Source organism: Pomacea canaliculata, linkage group LG5 (genome assembly GCF_003073045.1).
Source record: "Pomacea canaliculata isolate SZHN2017 linkage group LG5, ASM307304v1, whole genome shotgun sequence".
NCBI lineage: Eukaryota > Metazoa > Mollusca > Gastropoda > Architaenioglossa > Ampullariidae > Pomacea > Pomacea canaliculata.
This window is the reverse complement of record NC_037594.1, coordinates 30,708,329-30,730,659: the sequence shown is the minus strand read 5'-3', so window position 1 is coordinate 30,730,659 and position 22,331 is coordinate 30,708,329. Positions and strand designations below refer to the sequence as shown.

The 22,331-nt window shown below is 39.9% G+C and overlaps 3 protein-coding genes across 3 annotated transcripts in view; 1 reads left to right on the top strand and 2 right to left on the bottom strand.

Moving 5' to 3' along the window:
* Positions 1–1,337: 1,337 nt before the first annotated feature.
* Positions 1,338–6,073, bottom strand: LOC112565090 (cytosolic Fe-S cluster assembly factor nubp2-like). Its single transcript, XM_025240346.1, is given in 9 exon segments — positions 1,338–2,136; positions 2,473–2,542; positions 3,589–3,606; positions 3,608–3,700; positions 4,225–4,379; positions 4,742–4,851; positions 5,072–5,160; positions 5,544–5,676; positions 5,915–6,073. Coding segments are annotated over 8 exon segments (783 nt in total). The 5' UTR covers positions 5,661–5,676; positions 5,915–6,073; the 3' UTR covers positions 1,338–2,005.
* Positions 6,074–7,194: 1,121 nt separating this feature from the next.
* LOC112563806 lies at positions 7,195–11,634 on the bottom strand. The gene is made up of 6 exons (XM_025238164.1): positions 11,258–11,634; positions 10,662–10,866; positions 10,132–10,292; positions 9,559–9,690; positions 8,961–9,248; positions 7,195–8,326 (listed from the first exon to the last, which is right to left on the bottom strand). Exons 1-6 carry the CDS (start codon positions 11,492–11,494, stop codon positions 8,063–8,065), a joined length of 1,287 nt encoding a protein of 428 aa, XP_025093949.1. The 5' UTR covers positions 11,495–11,634; the 3' UTR covers positions 7,195–8,062.
* Positions 11,635–13,355: 1,721 nt separating this feature from the next.
* The window catches only part of LOC112563804 (5'-AMP-activated protein kinase subunit gamma-1-like), a 93,793-nt gene continuing 84,817 nt past the window's right edge, over positions 13,356–22,331 (top strand). Inside the window, exon 1 of the mRNA XM_025238154.1 lies at positions 13,356–13,514. Coding sequence (XP_025093939.1) covers positions 13,371–13,514 — 144 coding nt within the window. The 5' untranslated portion in view covers positions 13,356–13,370. The remainder of the gene's footprint in view (positions 13,515–22,331) is intronic.

Genomic DNA, 22,331 nt, shown 5'->3' with positions numbered 1-22,331 from the left:
TAACATACGGAGCAGGGCTGTACAAAATTACGGACTGTCTCACCCCGACGGAGCACTTGTTTGCGCGGTCGCCCTCCCTCCCACCAAAACGTGCACTAAATCGTACATCTATTCCATCTGCATTCTTTCTTAAACCAGTCAACACGACGCTAGTCCATTTGTTAAGCCTTTCCTTTGACTGTTGATTAGTTGTCAATACTTATGATTATAGTCTATTGACTAGCCTGCTTGCCAGCTAGTCTTCCTCTGCAGATTTATGATACTCGATCTCCATCCTTACTAGCTGTTTGTTCACAGATCCCTATTTGCGTCTTCTATGTTTATTTTATTTATCTGCACTATTGTTTCTCCTTCAGTCCTTCGTATTCTGTCCATGTTTCCTTATATCAGTCACTGAGCATGATCATGTGCTACATAAAAATAACACATTTATCATTATTGTTATTAAGTCTTAAGTCCTCAACAAATACCAGTCTCTCATGCACGCCCTAACCCTAACCCTGACGCCACTAGTATGTGTAAACACATGGAAATGAAATGCATAAGAAAATGAAGAAGTTAATTCATCTCCTTGTGCCTTCTCATAAGGCATACAACCCTTCCACATACACAGAGAGGACTGGTGCACCCTGGGTATAAGACAATTATATAAGTGCTGCACCATGCCAAAATAACAATTATAATACATTCAATGTTTTGCTCATCAAATCAAGGCTAAAAATCTCACTTTCTTTGCTTTTTGCCTTTGTGAAGAGTTATTCTTTCCAATTCCGTGAATCAAACACGTAACTGCTCAGTGGATATGGCAGCCACCTTAATCTGCAGTTCTTGAAGTATTGTGGATGTATATAATTTTAACAATTTCAAAAACTTTGTTCTCAACTGACTACAGAAACTTGCATGGTCAAAAATGATCCTGAAGCATTTTTTTATGTGAAGGGCAAGATTCTATATTTATGCATAATTGTTTTCAGACATTTTATTTCAGAACAGCATTTGTAAAAGAATTTCTTTGTCACTCTAACCATTCAAGGTACTTTTCTCTCATAACTTTTGTGAATACATGGTAAAACAAGGAAAGAGAAAAAAAGACCATGAAAAAGCAAGCGAGAAACAAAGGAGTGAGATGAAGACAAACGTTCCCATGTTTGATAGCATCAGCTGTCTTTACAGCGCAGTAGTTCAAAGTATATAGGGTTATCATCATAAATCACATCTGTCAATCTCATAATAGTTCTCTGCTAGCTATACAGATGATCTCATTATAGCTCTCTGCTAAATTTGCAGATCATATCTGAGGGCATATTTACCAGTAAAACATTTAATAATTTAAGAAAGGATTTTTGACATATTTATTTTATAGCAGGTTAAGAGGAATTTAATGCATTTGAACCCAACATACTGTTGATTTAACTGTGCAACAGATTTCCATCATTAGGCTGTCAGCATGATTTAATGACACTTAGAAGTGTGAAATTAATGAAGAGTTAAGACAGCTGTGATTTACAGGAATCATGAGCAGTCATGTACACTATGTTCATCACTTATAAAAAACATCTTTGAATTCCCCTCTCCCCCTCCCCAACACACACACCCATTGTGACTCAGGTGCTTGCTTAGTTTGCCCTAATGGTATAACCAGGTCAGCGCACACGTAAATACCTGCACACATGCACACACATCAGTTTCACCGCTGACTGCATGTCTAGACATATCCAAACACACAAACATTTTCTAATAATTCAGTTTAGTATTGATTCATTTCAACATATTTTTTTTTCCAGTCAAACGTATCGCAACTGTTTATATGTCAACAGCTTTTTCGTAAATTTTTGAAAAGCACTTGAAACTTTAGAGATGTATGGGGTATTTTATCTTCAGTCACTGTCAGACTTTTTCTTGATTATAAAGGTACTTTTTAACGCATTTAAAAAAGAAACATTGACCACACTTTCATGAAGACCTGAAATGCCTTTTGATGACAAACTGACAAATTTAATGATTCTCAAGGCAAGTCTTTGTCAAGCATGATAAGTCTCTTTGCCACTTCTTGGATAGCATCCATGACTGGTGCTGATGACACTTCTTTTCCTATTTCCAGACCTTGAGACAGCTGCAGATCAATTGGGATGCATCCTGCAAAAAAGAATGCAAATATATCATTCTTATTTATTAGCTACTTGTATTTAACTAACTTTTGCTAAATGCTTATTTATATTGCAGCATTAAACCATAAATGTCAGAGGAAGTAATAGTAAAACTAATACATTTAAATATATAATGTAGCTCCAGAAACAACAGAATCAGTTAAACTAATCAAATCTGCACTGAAAGGTTCTAAATATTATTACAAAGTATTAACAGAAGTTAGCAATCTTTGGGCACAAGTCCATTCCATAAGACAAGAAAAAAAGGCCAGGCTACATAAAGCATATCTACTGTTTGTTTATTTTGTCCGAAAGATATAGTTACCCAAGAACTGAACACCACTTTGCTTAGCTAATTCTTCACCTCCACCAGATGAAAAAATATTGGTACACTCCTGAAAACAATTTAAAAAGTGATCAAAGTCTATTTAGATGATAAAGATATTACAGTCATGAGTTGCTTAATGATAGATTCTAAGAAATGTTTTGTTTCATCATTTTGCAAACATATAGAGTGTACATGTATGTAGTCTATTGTTGATAGACATATCATTATGTAGCGCATGACTACTCTTATGGAATCACCCTCATATATGCTTTCATTGAATGAAACATTATGCTGTACATGACTCAGTGACCTAAATGACAATTTTTCTTAATGAGCAATGCAGACTTGGTCAAAAATTGTGCCAATAAGTTTCACTCATCGAAAGTGAGGAAAATACCATTTATTTTTTCCAACTGTCAGCAATAATTGTACTCGAACTCGAACATTTTATTGACGTAAGACCATTTCAGCCATTGTCACTTTTACAGGGTGAGCATATATAAGCCATTTTCTCACTCTTCCAATCACCTATCCATTCATACTCGTCTCGTTCTATCATACATACATATGATCTGTATACACTGAATAGCAGTCCTCTCACACACCCACTCATCCATTCACCTATCCATTTATACCCCACTTTTTCTTATCCTTCATACATCTATGTGTGCACCTGTTATGACCTCTCCCTAATGCTGATATGCTGAATCAAAACACATTTCACATGCAGACTAGCATCGGTATACAAGGACAGGGGTTATCACATTTCACATAAATCAGGTTTGCTTATCTCCCTTCTTATCTTAAAATCCATAGATCCTAAGGCTACTAGGACTTTTGTTACTTTGTTTTGCCTTGTGCATCAAGATTAAATAATACTTGATAAGCTTGCTTAGGAATATGGTCCACAGACATACTTGTCAATCGGAGCTAGAATTTGATAGTTCTCATATAGCAGCTGGCCAGGAGTGGGTACTGTCTAAGTTCTGAATATACCATATCTGATGGTGTATTGAACATTTAAAAACTTCTTATATGTGTTAAGATGTACTTTTTTGAGAGGGCTACTATCGTGGAGGAGTCCCCATACTTTGGATCAATAGTTGTACTCACTGAACAGTGAGGGCACTTGATAGCCACTCATGTTTTCAATGATGCCAATGACTGGAATGCCAGTCTTACGACAGAAAGTCAGCTCACGCCGCACATCCCCAACTGCAACAGCCTGTAGATGAATCATCTTACAACTAAGTAAAGTGCCTTTGGCCTGATTTTCTCTTTCACACTTTAGAAAAAAAAGGGAGAAAATACTGATAACTCAAGAGGTCAAACTTAATCAAATGAATCTAAATTAGTGTGCTCCTAATGAAATTTTTGATTTTGGTATACGTTGTAATAATATAATTCTCTTCTTCCAATTTATTTACAAATATTAAGTGCTTTTTTCTTCTTTTTTTTTTTTGTCAGAGCGAATACTTACTTCTTATTTTGTTAAATAAACTGATAGACTATTGTTTTAAAACTATCAACATACAGTAAAGAAAACTAAAATTAAAAGTAGTTTAGTAAAGATCAAATGCAAAGTTTCTTTGAAAATCAGAAAATTTTACATTTGTACAAGCACACATGGCAAGTAAATGAATTCTTGTACACATTTACAAGTATGCACACCTCCATACTCTACTCTCAAACCACATTAAACATCTGCAAACAAAAAATTAACAAAAGAGGTCAAAACAATCTTTGTACCTGTGGTGTTGTGACCAAGATAGCTCCATCAGGGTTAAAAGCTCTAAGATTTTCCATGACAGTAATATGTTCATCAGATGTTCCTGGTGGGGTATCAATGATTAGATACTCTGTATTCTGCCAGTGCACATCACTGAGAAACTGCTTGATCATGGCTGTAATGAAGAACAACATGCATTTTGAAATAAAGCTTTTTAATAGAACTGGACTTGCTCTTAAAGGAGCATAAAGATACTTATGATTAAGCAGAAGAATCAACTATCCATGGCTTACAATCTATTTACAAAAAATGCTTCATATCTGAAAAAGAGATCACTTTTGAAAATAAGAAGACTGACAAACAACTTTTTGACAGCTTACAACTGCTGACAAGTTCAGACTTGAATATGGTACCTCAGTATCAAAAAAGATGGCTGATAGGTAAGTCGAAAAAGCATAAGTGCTTCACCTTAGAAAGTGAAATTTACCTACATACAAATCTTTACATGAAAAAAACAATTAATAAACTCAGCCATACCAGTTTTTTTGGGCCCTCGCCATATGATGGCATCGTCATTGTTTTCAAGCAAAAAGCCTATGGACATCACACCTAACTTTTGCTCCTTGTCCACATAAACTGGCAGCCACCTTATTGAAAAATAAAAGAAGACATTAAAAGCAAATCGTACAAGAAAATGGAATTAAAATGGTCACAATAACCTTTGCTTTGTGAATAATATTTCCTAACAACAGCTTCCTCAGTGCACGTAAATGTATTGTTGATTAAAATAGTAATACAATCTTATCCATAATATATGGTTAATAAATAAAGCTGATGAAACTTTAAATAACATTCAAGCATACAAACCCTTCTGGGCACTGATGAACACTCTGTCCATCCAACTTAAACATGTGGGGTATGCTTGGTCCACAAAGGTCTACATCTAACAACCCAACCTGAAAATTAATAATAAGAGAAAAATATGCATGCCAAAGTAAACACTAAGGAAAATTATATAATTTTATAAGTACATTTCAGAGATTTTTCACAAAACTTGTCCATACTAAGCAGTGGAAAGGGTTCAGAAGAGCTAACAATGCAGGCAGGTGATGTGTCAAGAAGAAAACTGAATTACAAGAAAGTCTGATGATATGAGTGTGCATTCTGACAAAAAGCAGGCATCAGCCTGCCACATCTAGCTGAGCTGCTGCCCTAGCTATTGTTATAAGATCTCAAATGCTCTGAGCTTGAAAAATAAATTGGTGACATCAGACATATCTTACAAGCTTTCTACTAGAACTCTGTTGTCCATGAGGAAAAAAAAAGAAAAAAAGATTACCTTTCTGCCTTGTGCTCTGAGAGCTAGTGCTAGTTGAACTGCTACAGTACTCTTTCCTACACCTCCCTTGCCTGATAATATCACTATTACATGATGCACCGACTGAAGCCTCTCCATAGTTGAGCTAGATCTGCTGATGAACATAAGTATATATGCATTCGTATTTATCGTCGTATCTGGCAATGGTATCAAAGACATATCGGAAATATCTTTCATAGAAAAGTAATATCAGACAATCTGAAGTTCTCATGTTTGTTTGGGTTTTTTTTAATGGTACATGTTATCGTAGCGACGTATACCATTTCAAAATCCTCTTCAAAATTATTTATGACAGTTTTCAAGATATTTCAGGCATCTAATGGATTACTTACAGTTCATGTGTATCTTCAGAGCAACGTACAGTGAAATATTAATTAAAACAAAATGGATTCTAAATGTAATAGGCTAAAATGAGAATAACAAGCTATTTCATCATAAAGGGAGGTCACTACAATGGTACAGTGAGAGTTATGGGTCGTGGCGATCACTATGGAGCACGACCACGAAGTGTCTGCGATATGAGTGATAAGAACTATGAATGTTTGCCAGTTAAATTCCTAGATCACGGTATCTCCTCGATCTCTTCAATGGATTGATTAGTCCATTTTTCATGAATTAGTCTTAACAAAAAAGCCAACAGGTGTTTGCTACTTCCCATCTTATGCAGCTGTGATTTCTGTATCCAAGAAAAATGTAAACTTATTGGCTTCATATGTAAAGATCACTACATGAAGATCGAGATAGAGCTGAGTGTGTATATGTGTGTGTGTGAGAGAGAGAAGGGTGGGGGACAATGGGGTAGGCTATTTATCTTGGGCCTGGGGATGTAAATGGGTTCCGGCCTAAATCTGTGCGATTTTGTTTTGTCTTTGGTCACACGTACTTTTATTTCGGTTGTTTGTTTGTTTGTTTGTTTGTTTGTTTGTTTGTTTTTAATTACGAGTGATAGGGGAAAATGTCAAAGCGTTAGACTTGTTGAGTTTCAAGACTGCAGTGTACTATTCCCATGCCCGGAGGAAGGGGGGTGAGTGAAATGGCGGACTGGGGCTGAGGCAGATGTACTGTGTCTTATGTACCTTGCAGCCGATCTTTTTATTGAGTGATGATGGGTAGTTGTAGATTTGAACCTAAATGTAATAGTTCGAGTTATTATCGGGCGACTGAGACAATTGATATATCCGTGAGGCACTTTAATTATTTCATTTCTTTCCTTTACCATTTGTTTTGGCCGAGCGATGAATATCTGCATGCACACTTACACTCTTCTTCATCTCGATACTGATTTTGCGCTATTACGTGTAGATAATGGCAACTGCCTTGTAAGCGAAAGCTAATTGGCAATAGCTAATTTACGATCACAATTTAATTTAAGGGGCCCATAAAGATGTAGATTTGTATATGTATTTGAACTTATCAAAAAAAGACGTACTCTTTCAGATTTTGGAGAGAAACGTTTTGTTGACTCATGACCAGAATCTGGCGTGAACACATCAGACAAGCACTTGCACACAATTCATTACAATTACTTGTAATTATTGTAATGCTTGTAAGTATTGAGATGTAACACTGCATACACACGCTCTGACCAACATATGAAGTGACAGAGACCGAGTGGTAAGAGAAAAAATTGGAACAGTAAACCTTTATTTGAGACTGATTAACGAGCCTTGGAATATATGAGTGGGGAATGCAATGTGTGAATTAAAAATAAAAAATATGTTAAACGTAAACAATTCGAAATGTCAAAATAGTTCCTGTTAACAAAGCTGCTTTTTTCTAAATATATAAATATACTAAAGAGGAGAAGATGATGCACAATAGCATGCTGCGTACCATTGGCTACGCTCAAAATAAGAGAAATAAAGTTGCCTTAAAACGAACAGCCAATAAGAGCTCTCTAGTATTCATTGGGTCAGTCAGTAGTAGTTTTGCTCACGGATGGTGGAGATTTCGAAGGTGACTAGCTTTGTCTTCTGGCACTGGTATGAGTGTGGACAAAAGAAATGAACCGTCTGGCAAGTTGACTGCCACTGCTTTTTTCGGAACAATGACGACATCAAGATTATACTACGATGCGTGAAAGAAAAACCACAGTTATCGTCACCTCATTCCTCATTTCGCTCTAAACTGAACTTTAAAATGTCACGAATGTGACCACAACCAATCTTAATCGCGTACAAATCTCCAGAAAGCAACCCCCTAAAGTTCAGTTTGGCTTCTTCTGTCCCCTCACTCACTGTCACCAAGTCTGTTTTCCCCACCATGTGCAAACTCATCAGTGATCGACCTGAATATTTGTGCGTCTGGTGTTTTTTTTTTCCCCTTGTATCCAGGGTACACTTAACATAGTCAGACTACTTCCATGCAGAGGCTGGTGTGTTACTAAAGTTTTTAAAACATTTTGTCCTCATTATACCATTATCTCCGTGCGACCTCGTGCGTGAAGAGCGAGCAAGAGGCCGGACATTCAGCTCGGCACTCTAGGCCTGACCCAGGCCACACCTTAGTGCGGACGCCAGCTTGGCCAGCAGAAGGTCCAGCGGCTGGTCCTGCTGCAGGGCATCAGCCAGAGCATCACATTCCATGTTGTAGAGGTTCTTTACTGGACTGCTGGCGTCTCGGCTGTACATGCGTCGGCTTGCACACAGATTGCAGCCTAATTCGCGCACTATTGTCTGGCACAGAAGCAGCTGCTTTTGGAGGCTGGCATTCTCTACACCCAGTTCCCGCAGGTCCCTTCGTGCCTGATAAACAAGAGGAGTAAGACCAATTCAGTAACTATTTTACGTAATTGCGATGGCTATCACAACTGAATGGAAAAGTATCCTTGCTTCCAAGGAACTACTTTGCTACCAAAAAAAGTCTCTATACAGTCTTTAGGAGTGCAAACTCCATGCTGACAGTCAACGACGTTTGCACTTGCATATTACAGACGAAGTACAGGCCTCCCACCCAAAGTAAACGCCCATTACTATAACACTTAAAAACTGATCATGCACTAAATGTTATTTATTCATTAGTCTAACTTTCCTGTCAAATTAAACAATTGAGGGCTAGATGTAAAAAATAACTTTTGCTTATTCTGTTACCTTCGTAAATAAAGATTTGTCATTTATCTTTATCACTCTCTATCGGGTTTTTTTTTTTTTTTTTTTTTTTTTGCACTTTATGAAAAATCATAAAGAATTGAACTGAAGTGGAGTATTATTGCCCCCTCAATATCTTTTTTGAGGGGACTGCCGCCCCCTTGCCTCACTGGTTCCTACGCTACTGCTTACAGTGTAACAGTACAGTTAAAAAAGGGTTTATACAGGAGACATCAAAACACAAATACAACAAAATGAACACAACTCATCCACCACTTCTTGATTTAGACACCTTGCTTAGCTGAGTTTGTAAGCTGGCGTTATTGTTCTCCATATCCCCCAGCTCATGCTGGCTCTCTTCCAGCTGCGCCTGCAGGTTCTCCATGGATTGCTGCATTTGCTCGAAGTCCTCCACGCGCTTCTGGGCAGCTTCACGAGACACCACCACGTTCTGAACGTAGATCCTCTCCAGCTGGTCTTCGAGGTCAAACACGTGCTGCTCCAGCTGCTTGACCTGCGCATCTCTCGCTGCCAGCTTCATCTCCAGCCCCTCGGCGCGCCGCAGCTTGTTTTCCATCTCCTGTCATCAGTACATCATCAAAGTATGAGTAGCTACGGTCACTGATTCCTATGTCAAAAGAGAAAACATTGAACTCAATCGACGGAATAGACTTTTGGAAGAGAGAAGGTGGGAAAGTATAGATATAAGGAAAGAAGAAAGAAAGGATGTGATTCTTGGTATAGATAGAAAATGGAAGTACTGGCCTATCAATTCTCAGTTACGTATCTACGGTTGTCGGATTAAGTTAATTCAAATCGGAACAGAAAAGAGAATTTGAACACGTTACAGAACACTGAAAACAGACATGACCTCGGTGACCTAGGCTGACCTTGAACTGTATCTGAGTTCGTCGTCTCTTGTGATCCTCATCGGCCTTTTCGTTGCGTAATCTTTCCATGGCCTCGGCTGTCATGCGTAACTCCAGGCTCAGATCCAGCTTTTGGCGCTCAAGTCGCTCTATCTGCAACATTCATACAACACTATACACGGAGGACTCCATAACTGTGTATTGGTCAGTCATCACTGTCGACATACACTCACGTTGATAATTGTGAAATGAGAGGATGTCAACCTTGTTTCAAACAGTCCCAAGAAAGTGCCAACAGCTATTTAATTTAAACGAGAAACAACCTTTTATCTCATGTGGTAGTCGCAATATCATTACCATCACAAAGATCTCAAAAGCCTGGGTCAAAGACAAATGACCTGCTAAAATTGTGAAAATACGATCTTGAGATGGACAATTATATTAGTAGATTGTTTCAAGTTAATCGAATGCTTATTTGATTATTTTTTTATGCTATATCTATAACAGTCAATCAGTCATACCAACATCATCACCAAACAGAGCTTCAAATACTTAAAGGTTGCTTTAGTGTTGTCGTCATCAGAGGTGGCGCACCTTCTCGTCGCTCTCCGCTGCCCACTTGTCGAGGCGCTGTTGGCACACCTGCAGGAGTCGGGCTTGGTCTGAAGGACTTGGCTGCGAAAAACTGGTCTGGTTTGGGGATCGTGTTGGACTCTTGGAGATTTGCTGATATTCTAGTGTCCTCTGGTCGATTTCTACAGAAAAGTGAGTCATAAAAAAAGAAAACAGACAAGAACGTAATTTTCTCCTGTTCCGCCCCTCTTTACAAAAGTCATAGAGCTTGTGGGGAGGGGGACTCAAGAGTGGATAGGTAGAAGGATGTCTTCCCCCTGGATTGCTGAAAGGTGTCTGGATGTTTGCCTTCACATGATTTTACGATGAAATCAGCAACAAACACGATGGGCATGAAGGCGCCGGTTTTGAGGTAAGCTTCCAAGAACCTGATCAGGCCTCAGCTATTTCATGAATGGAGGTGGTTTGAAGAGAAGAATGGAGGCAGACAGGAAGGGAGGAAAAAGAAGGCAGTTAACTGATTTAACTAGTTGAGAGCAGGGTCACGATACCTCGTGTTTTGCAGACGTGAACTTCATTAGTCGGCTGACGTATGAACGTGTCACAGACCTCTCTGATGTCGGTGGCTGCAGTGAAGACCCTTGACTTACTTTCTTTGGTTTTATGGCCTCCGGTCTTGCGACCTCTGCTGGCCTCAACTGCCTCTTGTATGGACTGCTGAATACTGTCTGCAAGCCGCTTCATCTCACCCGTTTGCTGAATATGCATAGCAGAAGGCATTAACAATGGAGGTCTGAAAAGTGCTGCAGAACAAAGCTTTTAAGTCATGATTTTTCTTTATATCAAATAAGGAATCATTTGTTTAGGTCACTGAATGTAGTGTAAACTAAGGGAAGTCTGCACGCACATACACACACTTTAGCTATTTTTCTTTGAACCTAACCCTTCAAACTGAAATGCATCACACACACACATTTGTTGTTAATTTTCTAGCTTCGTTTTTTTCGCAGCTACGAAAACTTATTTAACGCCGTTAAATTAAAGTCTATTTCGTGGAGTATCTGCTAAAAAAAAAAATTTAACGGAAAGCTCGTACAGCAAGCGGTACAATGATAATAGTATTTGTGATCCGAGAAGTACGTCTGACCTTAGGTGGAAAGTGAAACTCCATCTCGCTGGGTAGTCGTGCTAGAGCGACACACTCGTTCAGACGCATGGCATCCAGCTCTTGGTTCGAAAACCTGCGTGCAGGGCCAGGCTCGAAGTGAAGACTCCGCTTACCCAACTTATACAGGGTGGCAGCGATGCCTGCAGTCAATATGCCACCCGTAACGAGATCCAAGGGCTTCCACGTCTTGTCCTCCATCCTGTCACTGACCTTCATCAACTTGGCTCACGTGCGCGCTGCCATAGCTTGCGGCTGGAAACTTGGCCTCCCACCAAGTTCAAAATCATCCCGGCTAAACATTTCCACAAGCGTCAGATGTGCTGACTGCTCTGTCAGGGATCTCTGGGAAGGATTTTGCGCACGTGATGACGAAGATGCAATTTTTGCGTCACTGTCACTGCATCAGCGAGAGTACGTCATCGCATGATAGACGTGGACCCTGTCACAGACCACGCTGCATCTTCATCGTCTGCCATCGTGCAGAGACTCGCGTGCCTGCCACACGACTTCCTATCAAGATGACGTGCTATATATAGTATCCACGTTTGATTAAAGAGCATTATGTACAGCTGAAGGCTTATATAGAAATGACCTAGTGTAAGGGGTGTTCAAAAAGTGTTGTCATAATGGTAATCAGACGGAAAGTTTTTCGTCTTTGTGTCAGAGGCAGATTTCGTCCCTAATTCTTTCTGCAATGGCGTCAGATCAAATTGTAACATGATTCGACTTGACATTCCGTAGTCTTTTGCTAAAAAAAATCCCCCGCATCAGATATTCGCTTCTAAAATATGTATGTGTCATACAGATGGTCATAGGGTAGGTCGAGCTGATGGTTACGGTCCAAGCGGCAAGCCCCACAAAGAGTTTTATGGTCTAGTGATCCTTTAGTAGTAAATTGTTTGAGAGTAATCTGACCATGACGTGGTGAGTTTGGTGATCAGTAGCTTAAACCACAGCGAATTCTTTCATAAAAGAGCAGGAGCGACATCACAGAAAAAAAAGTAAAAGTGAGAAACACGATGCATGTCATTCTATCCTCAACAAAGTGTCATTTGACTTCCAACTTCAGTGACGAGGGTAGTGAACAGTTGGGAGCATTAAAAGTCGGCTGCACGACTTACCAAACAACAAGTCAGATTATCGTCTTGGGGTGGTGTTGCCTTTGCTTATCCTCCGTGCCACGTGCCGGAAACTTGCCGCCAGCGATAAACGGAACGTCAACGACGACCAGGGGGCTACAGTCACATTAGTGTCGATGTATAGGATGCCGTTATTCATCAAAATCAGTTTTGCATACGTACGTGACATCTGATGGGTTTTTGGTCATTTCATTCAAGATAGATTCTTACTTTTAAATATCTAGACAGAGGTTTTCTTAAAACAATTTGAAACAGCTACGCACTTTTGTCTGTGCAAATACAAAAATAAATTGTTTGGGTTAGGATAAGGTAGATTTTAGTTGGCGCTGATTTTCCAACAGCTTTGTTTACTTTTTTGGGGAACTATTTTTGGGTTGGGAGAGATACTAGCTGTGGTTGGCGCGAATGCACTGCACTTATAAGTATGACATACAGCCTGTCATTGTAAGAGGAGACGGATCATTGTCCTGGTAAAAAAAAAAAATAAAAGATTAAATCTACTTCTGGACGAATAGTCGGCCAGATATATTATTCACAACCATTGTTCCATACACTCATATCATGCTTTCGACATTTGGTTTCAGTAATAGATAGCTTGGGTAAGGACTCATTAATGCAGAATGCTACCCAGGGAGCATTTTGCCCGAGGAATATCAGACAGGCAATCATTAATCTGGATTCATCATGCTAGATGTGAAACAACTCTTGAGAAAATTCGGCTGCTGTGCTGTTCACAGTTTTAGTCCTCAAGTAATGGAAGGCTCACAAAGAAAGTTTGCATTACACGTGGATTGTTTCCAAAGATATTAACATTTATTTTTAACTGAAATTGTTTATCACTGTGGGCTTAAGAGAGAAAGAGAGAGAAGACTTATTTTGTTGACGACGCACAACTCAACAGTCGAGGACATCGTGGCATAATATTTGTCGGTGTGGAAACTACGATTTTCAAAATGTCTACGAATGGGATTCCAGACTGTCCGGTGAAGACCTTTGCAGCGATGCTCAAACCTGTGAATCTTACCTCGTCTCCCTCAGCACCACCTGTCTTCTCCTACTTCGTCACAGACTACAGCACTTCGTACGCCAGCCGAGAGGTGAGTAAGATATACATATATGTATATACACCATCGCAGCTAATCATCAACCAGCAACAGCCTCGTTATAGTTATTATCATATGGCTGTAAACGTTGTATATTGACAGTGCATATCGATACAATTTGTCCGTCATTAGAAAAGTTGATAACAGGGATCTTCCTTGCCCAAATGGCTTGAGGGTGTTCTGTGGTGGCAGTGGTGGTGGTGGTGGTGGTGGTTGTTGGTGGTGGTCTCGTTTCTAAATCTACGTTAACTTTTGTGTCTCCTATTGCCTTGTGCTTTTCATCGCACCATATCATAACTGCTTTCTATCATTCTATCTGTGCCGATTTCACATGTAGACCACATCTTCCACTCAAGGTTTCTGTATATTTGATTGTCTGGGTCATTTTGTTTCAGTTTTGTTTTCACTTGATAAACTTACTTGTCTCGATTCTTCTGTAGCTATAATTTTTTGTTTCGGACCATGTACTCTTCACATTTTCACCACTTTGATTCACCTTTAAATATGCCTGAACTTTCAATGCTAATGTGTTGTTAACTCCGTTATAACACCCTCCCCATGATGTGGATATTGTGATGATTATGGACACCTGCTTCCACTGGTTACATGGCGTTGACTCACGTGGTGATGGCGTTGCGTTTGCTACGGTTGTTGTTGGCACACTGTCTCCTGCCAGCCTCTTTCTTTGAATGAGTGTTATTTTTGTTGAATGAGTGTTGTTTTGTTGACTGAGTGTTATTTTTGTTGACTGAGTGTTATTTTTGTTGACTGAGTGTTGTTTTGTTGACTGAGTGTTATTTTTGTTGAATGAGTGTTGTTTTGTTGACTGAGTGTTATTTTTGTTGACTGAGTGTTATTTTTGCTGTAGTAAAGCACACAGTCATTAGGAATGACCCTCTATAAATCATCCTTATAACTACTTTCGGCGCTGCGCTCAGTGACAACATGGTCTGTGTCTATGTTGTGTAATAGTAACAATTGGCAGACACTTAACTGAGAAGGATTAATAAAGATGTTTTGTATTTGGGTTGTATTTGTAAGCCTTTCTGCCATTCACCGACTTAGGAACGCTTTAAGACAACTGACAGAACTAAACATTGCTCTCTGAACAGCCCCGAACGGTGGGACACAAGACTGTTTATAAAGCTGACAGTTTTGTATAACATCACTGTAACACGTCTGAGAACAGACCTCAGAACATGTCTGCATCATCCATCAAACCATCTGCAACCGCCTGCATCTTTGTACTCTGCATGTGTGCAGGGGTGTAGAACTCGTCATGAGGCACTCTTGGAGTGGGCAATGGGGTGGTTGGACTGTCCATCTCTTGGAAAGGAATTGGTTTGCAAAAGATGTCTTTCTGTGAAATGAGGAAATTTATAACATAACAGGTAGTTATATTTGTTGCAGCTTCTGTGAGTCTTGTGCTTGACTTTTTGTGAATAGTGTATCTCTCTCTCAAACCTCGCAAGTCTTTCTTCGTGTGAAGAGGCGTTCAACACCTGGTCTACCCGCATGTAACCGAGACGAGGCTATTAAGCATTCAACGGCCAGGTGTTTCGTGGATATTAAACTGTCAAGTGTCACGTGATCTGTCAGCTATTCGTGCGTCTTCCATATCTGATATTAATGTTGCTACAGTTATGGTATAACATGACAATCGCTGGTATTGTTTACCACTGTTTCCACTTTCATCGTAAATTTCTTCTCTTCCAAATCCAAATACAACTATTACATTCCCTAGCTTTAGTTTCAAGGTTTAGGAGCAGACAAATAAAATATGTGTAGTGTAGTGTAGTGCTGTAGGTGTGTGTAGGTGTGTTCAAGAAAAACTCACCAAACAAAGTGAAAAGTTTTCACTGCTCCTTTCTGCAGCATATCACATTCTAACGACTCCTGTCATGACCCTAATTAAGGGACGACCTAGTCAACTAGCAAAGTGGCCTCAAATAATACAAACTACGCCCTGAATAGATTATGATTTAAATTTTGAACAGCCAGTCAGTGAAACTGCCTGACAGTTTCCTGGCATCGCCGACATTTTTCTTATCAAATGGGTCCGAGTTCATCACGACATGGTCAGCAGAGATGACGACCTTCATGAACCTTCCAAAGATGTTTTGGAAATGGTTTAAGTATACGATATTTGTAGCCCTAAATTGTAAACGGAAGCATCAGAATTTTTAAAAATTGAAGTCCAAGTTGATACTTCACTTTACAATTTCCTCTAAAGCCTCAAGGCGGTTGTCGGATGATTTAATAACAGCTTTGGTTCATCTGTAAACTATTCCTTGTGCCCTGATTCTGATGTCGGGCTAATAGCATGCTGGTTACTCTCATAGGAGTGAGCAAAACGTCTCTGACAGACGCAGAACAAAATTTTTTTGAGTTTTTTATTCTGTTGCACAAATACATAAACAAATAAAATAAAATACAATATTTAAAATGTAAAACAAACAACATATCCACACAAGGGAACGGTCATTTAAGAGTACATCTGTTATCCAAGCACGCCGTCCAAAAACAATGTATACAATTCTCTGATCAGTTCTTGTTCCTGTCACAGAGTTATCTGAAATATTTCATCCACGCTTGTGCTCTTATCTCATTTTTTTAATCTAAAAATGCTCCTAATACCCTACAGCCCATGGTCCTGTAACCTGTCATTTTTTTAAATAACATAAGAGTGAAACATGGTGCAAGACAGAAACAGTCACTGCAGTCAACAATTATGTTTAAAAATAACAAATATTACACAACAAAATACCCTTAAAGATATATTCTTTTCACATCTCGCACAAATCAAGTACAGAAATCATAAGCCCCTTGGATCCCTTGTGCTATCTGCTATCTGCACAACAATAATAACCTACTTAATATCAAGAAATACATAATGTTAAGTAATACATAATTTTCAGTAATCATAGTCACTTTTATTTATATATAATTCAGTATTTATGTCTAGGTAACACGTTATTTATAGAGTAGCAATTTTTTTTGCTATTTTTCTTCCTTTATTTCCATACAGGCATTACATTTTTCAATGTTTTATCTGTATTGCAAAATTCGGGTGAAAGGTTCTAGCCGGGATTTTTTTTTAATCTGCACGAGTATATTGTTTTTGCAAGTAGTAAGATTAGGTCGAATACAAACTGTCTAAAAGTTGTTACAGCGTCCAAATAGGGGAAGATGTTAAGTAATAGTTACGCTTGAAGCATTTTTACATCTGTTTAGTATACAATTTTGCTTCTCCAAAAATCCTTAACATATTTACAATTCCAAAACATATGCTGCATATTTTCTTGTTCACCTCATACAGAACAGAAATTGTTGGCCACTGAATGCAATGCGAGTACACACTAAGCAAACCTATGTACGAGACAGGGATAGACTGTGTATATATAAATAAAGAGAGAAACTCAAGACTCCAAGACTCAAATTCTTTATTGCTGAACCATTATCCTTTGCAATCGGATTAGTGAGCTTCGCAATGTATGGCACTCAGGTCACTCCATTGTGAAAAGCCTATGTCACGGACCCATGGCCAAGTCTAATTTAATCTGTCGTATCCTGTTTTTTTTTATATATAAGGGAGCGAACACAGAGTGAATGAGTTAAAAATACGTTTTTAAAAGTAACGCACAGATTCAACCACAGTAGAAAGTGAACAGTTTTCATACGACCCCTCGAGGTTGTGTCAGTTGACACTGGGTTCGTGCGTCCTGGGTGTCAGGGTTCGAAACCACGAAGTCTGCTCCAGCCACTATGCTTGTTGCAGCTTTCGCCATCGGCAGTCTCTCCGTTACAATTGATGGAGAGAAGAGGATCTTCTTTGGTTGGAGTACTTCACTTGTGGCGACCTTGCTCGGCGGCCAACTACACCTTCAGGGGAACCTGGTTTTCCCATGTTGCCCACGGGGTGTAGTTACCAAGGGAATTGCTCACCTTCGGTGACTACTTAGTTGCGTGAGACCTCGTTTTCCTGCTCTGTGTTGACATCTTTTGCCTGCTGGCACTCTGGAACACAGAAGTATTGTATCTAATACCGCACGCGCGTCAGTGTGCTGTGTTCTACATCTTGAACTCTTGATAGCCAGAAGCCGTTACAGACCCCAAAATACAGTTAGGTGTAGGTGCCAAGTGTAGCTTTTCCTTAGAGGGTTTTGCACATAGATAGTGAGGTTTGCTATTTGTTGTCCTTATGTTATTTATTGGCAGCCAAAGGCAATCGTTGTGTTCTTCGTTGAAAAAATGCACAATTATCTAGAGTGAGCTAGTTGAGATGTGAAGTCTATCTCTCTTAGCCTCTTTCTCCACTGCCCCTGGTCTCTTATGAAATGCATCAAGCTCAAGCTCTCCTCTCTGTGGGGAAATGTGTTACATAAATCCTATTATTATTATTCCTCGGAAATAAGTACATTTCACAAAAACAAAACGGAGACTCCTCCAAGCACGAATGTACGCACAGTTATCAGCCCACTGGCTGTCGTCGTTTAGCCCATTGCAAATCAGTCTGGCAGCATTTTGAACACAGGAGATATCATAAAATCGGAATAAACATGTTTTAGACATAGTCTGAATGCCTATAATGTTTGACAAAGTACGAAAGGGATAAGGAACAAGAACATTAAGCGACGACCAAAGTTAGTCTGACACGCGGAGTTATGAAGTACATGTACTTAATCTGAGCACAAGGTGTCCGAGTTCACAAGATTCCCAAACTTTATTTGTAGTTTAGTGTGGTCCCGTGTAATTTCTCTAATTAAACACAATACCATACCCAAACTTCAACTTTTTGCGTATGAACAGACACGAAAATAGATTAGGTTTCAAATGATTATACTCTTTATTAGGTTCTAAACAATTTTATTTTGCCATGAGAATCCCTTTAAATTAAACTTGGACTGCCTGGTGGTGGCTGTCAGTTACTGGGGTAGACGTGGGCAAAGTAATGAATTTAGCGGTAATACCCGAGCAATAAACTGCTGAAATCACTGCAGATGACAGGCATAAACTATAATAGTGAGAGTAATGCTCAACAAAAAGCAAAATGTCTGCCCATAACTACAGAACATAAAAGAACACTTAATTTGATCACAATAATACACCACGGCTTCTCGCAGCTTCGTCACGCTTCCAAGAACTAATGGTGATTACCCTTTACCGTTTTCTACACGGGAGGTAATCTCAGCGGCTTCTGTTCTTCATCTGTTCTCAGTTGTCTCCCGTTAATCAGAGAAAACGCTCTAACAGAAAATTACTTAATGTCTTCTTTTATTTGTCGGTATCTTGTTTTGTGACTTTGTTTTCTCTCCCTTTTTCGTCTATCCAACTCTTTTTCTCTTTGCCTCATTCACAGTATATGGAAAATTTGCATAAAGTAGATATTTAAAGATAATTCTTCAAACAGTTAAAAATATGTATGTCAAGGCAACATCTTGCATTGGGGTATGTAGATGCTGCTCAGGAGACTTTATAAATTCATGTGGAGTACAGCAAGTACAAATCTATTGCCTTCGCTTTTTTTTTTTTTTTTTTTGAATGATTTTTAAGTCCTGTTTGCTAGAGAACAGCGATGGTCTGCAATCTGTATACTGTATAACGAGTGAAGCTACTTTCATCAAAATGGCTAATGATGAGACAGAAAGTCTATATCAAATGTTTCTACTTTCGTATGTTGATGACACTGTAATATGTTCTGAATCTGAAAATGAAATACAGGAATCATACTGTCCAGGTGGTATTTGTTTGTTAATGTAAAGAAAACGTAATAACCACTTGAGTTACTGTTCTTTCGCCGAACTGCACCATGCATCCTTTAACAATAACATTCTTCTATATTGTAAATGTGGAGTTAATGATAACCTTTTTTTTATTTAAGTGATGGCAGAATAAAACAATGATAGATGGTTAAATGTACTGTGACGATCAACTCGCTAGCCAGATCTTTCAGTTGTGGTCGCTTTCTTGACTGCGTTTCTCTACCAGCGCACGCTTGACTGCACTTACTACACGGTTCACATTCCCACGTTTTTTCGCTGGCGTCAACATGCCACAAATGTATAAAATTAATCAGGTCAGGTCAGGTCAGTCCCATGCCCGGTCTGGGCGTAGGGGGGACCGTCCGGCAGCAGCAACAGACAGAATTTTCCACCCGGTCCTGTCTTGAGCAGATGAGAGCAGGTCTGGCATCTCGCGTTCGGTCCATTCTTTGATGTTGGTGACCCAGCTTTTCCTCGGACGACCACGACGACGGCTCCCTTCGAGGTTCCTTGTAGGATCGTCTTGGAAAGGGTGTTGTGGGCGGTGACGTGACCGAACCAGCGAGCTTGCGCCGCTACACTGTTGCCAGAAGGGCTCATGTGGGCCACGAGAGAGGTTACGGTGCTCCGTACGTATGCGTTGGTCTTGTGTTCGCGGTACGAGATGCGGAGCAGCTTTCTCAAGCACTTGTTCTCAAAGGCCTGGAGCTTCTTTTCGTTGCGCAAGCAGCGTCCAAGTTTTCGCACCGTAGAGAAGGATTGACACTACGAGGGACTTGTACAGCCTGTGCTTGGTACTGAAGCTGATTGAGTGCTTCGCCAGATCCTGTCCAGCCTGGACATTGCGGATGTTGCCATACAATCCTGATACGGATCTCTGCTGTACAGCAACCATCTCTAGACAGGGTGGCACCCAAGTACTTGAAGCTGTTGACCTCCTCCAGTTTCTGGCCGTTCATGACGATGTTGCTGCTGCTGTCGGTGGTGGAAATAATCATTACTTGCTTTTTTCTGAGCTTATTTCCATGCCATAGCCCCTGCTCGCCTGGAGAGTCTGTCCGTCAAATCCTGAAGTTCGTTGTTACTGCCTGCCATGAGGTCAATGTCATCTGCAAAGCGAGGTTGCACAGGGTCTGCCACCAATGGAGATTGAGTAAGGTGGTTGGAGGGTTTCTTGCATGATTTTTTCAAGGAAGATGTTAAAAAGGATGGGAGAGAGTAGTCACCCTTGACGGACCCCGATCGTCATTGCGAAGAACTCGCCTAGTTGGTTGTTGAGTAGTACCGCGCTGGAGGCGTTCTTGTAGAGTGCTGCTACCATCTGGATCAGTCCCTCCTCTATGTTGAATGATCTCATGACCTGCCAGAGTCCATCGTGCCAGACACGATCAAAAGCTTTTTTGAAATCGATGAAGTTATGGTATAGTTCACGTTGATGCTCCAGGTGTTTTTCTATCATAACACGGCAGTTAAAGATTAAAAATTAATAAAATAATTAATAAAATTAATACTTCTTCCCAATTTCAGAAAATATATGAAAATATTTGAGTGGGGAAATGTTACAAAAAAAAGTTCCATAAAAACTAACAATCCTCAATGTGTTATTTGTATCACTATATCTCATACAACGATTGGGTTTGGAGAAAAAAGCATATCTGGTGTGATATTCTCTTATTGACTGATCAGCGCTACCACATTAATGTAGGAGACAACGCTCAATCACCCTTCCTAGCCCTTCATTCCTCTCCTCATACAGGACTAAGCCTCAAGAAGCGATGGTGAGAAGAACTCACAGTTTCTCGTGCATATGTCATCGGCATTCTGAGCGCTGGCGACGCACAGTTACCACTCATGTTGATAGTGTTGTAGTATTTACTGTTTGAAAAACTGAGATCTTTTAATCTCCAGCCAAACGTCCTACAACTATTAGGTGGCATATTAGCGCGAAGACGGCGTACTCGTGGACTCACTGCGCTCGCTACCCCATCACGAACTTATCCCCATGACCCCAAGGCCCGTAACTCATGACCCCTCACCTCGTTAACTTCAGGGTGGTGTCCCCTTCCGTGAAGTCGTCAAACCCGTGGATAAAGATGACGGCGGTTGTTTTGCCCAGAGCTAGACAAAGGCGTGTTTTGAGCAGAGAGAGCTTTTCGCGATGGGATTAATCCAGTTTATAAATACAACGATGCTGAACTGTTGTGAACATTTATATTTATACGACATCACATTTTGTCTCACAGATGCTAATGATAACCGACTTGTACATTGGAACCGCATTGGTGCTCTACCTGCATTGCTACCACGGTCGTTAACTTTACCGAAGTCCATGGATATAAGCCCTGGTGAAAGTGAGCTCAATGCGCTGTGCACTACAAACGAACCGACAGTCAACAATACAACAAAGAAACAAGCGGCATCAAGTGGATGACATGTGACAAACAGCGAAGTGTATGAACAAATATGAAGAACTGCGAAATAAGCAGAAGAGTTCGCTTGATTATGATAAATGTTTTCTAAAAGATGAGGGTTTTAGAGGCCGGACTTGAAAGGTTCAAACGTAGACACAATTTGAAAAGAAAGAGGCGGAGAATTTTACATTTTGAGCGACCTGAATTTGCCCTTCGGGATAAATAAAGTGTTATCTTAAAGAAGGAAAATGATCGCCTGCCGAATTTCTCCCGTCTGGTGGGTGGCACAGACCGACTCATGTGGCGCCGAGGGAATTTTTATATATTTTTGTATCTTTTTATCATTTTATAATCATAAAATACGTAGCTATACAATTCATGTTATAAATTTAGAATTCATAATAGAGCATCGTCAAAGAATAGTAAGGAGAAATCTATTGCCTTCTGATTTGTTTGTAAATGATTTAAAGCACTATTTGTCAGAGAACATTGATGGTCTGCAATCTGTATGGAGTGAAGCTACTGCCGAGGTCAGCAGGTGGCAACCACGCATTACGCACCATGTATGTAATGGATCGCACAACTACACCGGCCTATCGTCCTCGTCGGTCATTAACCGAGCGGTGGAAACCTAATCA

Coding starts and splice junctions, on each gene's coding strand:
- LOC112563806 (XM_025238164.1), bottom strand. CDS start 11,494: ATGAAGGTCAGTGACAGGATGGAGGACAAGACGTGGAAGCCCTTGGAT. Junction 10,293..10,661: donor TCACGTCTGCAAAACACGAG/GTATCGTGACCC, acceptor ACTTTTCTGTAG/AAATCGACCAGAGGACACTA. Junction 9,691..10,131: donor CAGCGGAGAGCGACGAGAAG/GTGCGCCACCTC, acceptor TGAATGTTGCAG/ATAGAGCGACTTGAGCGCCA.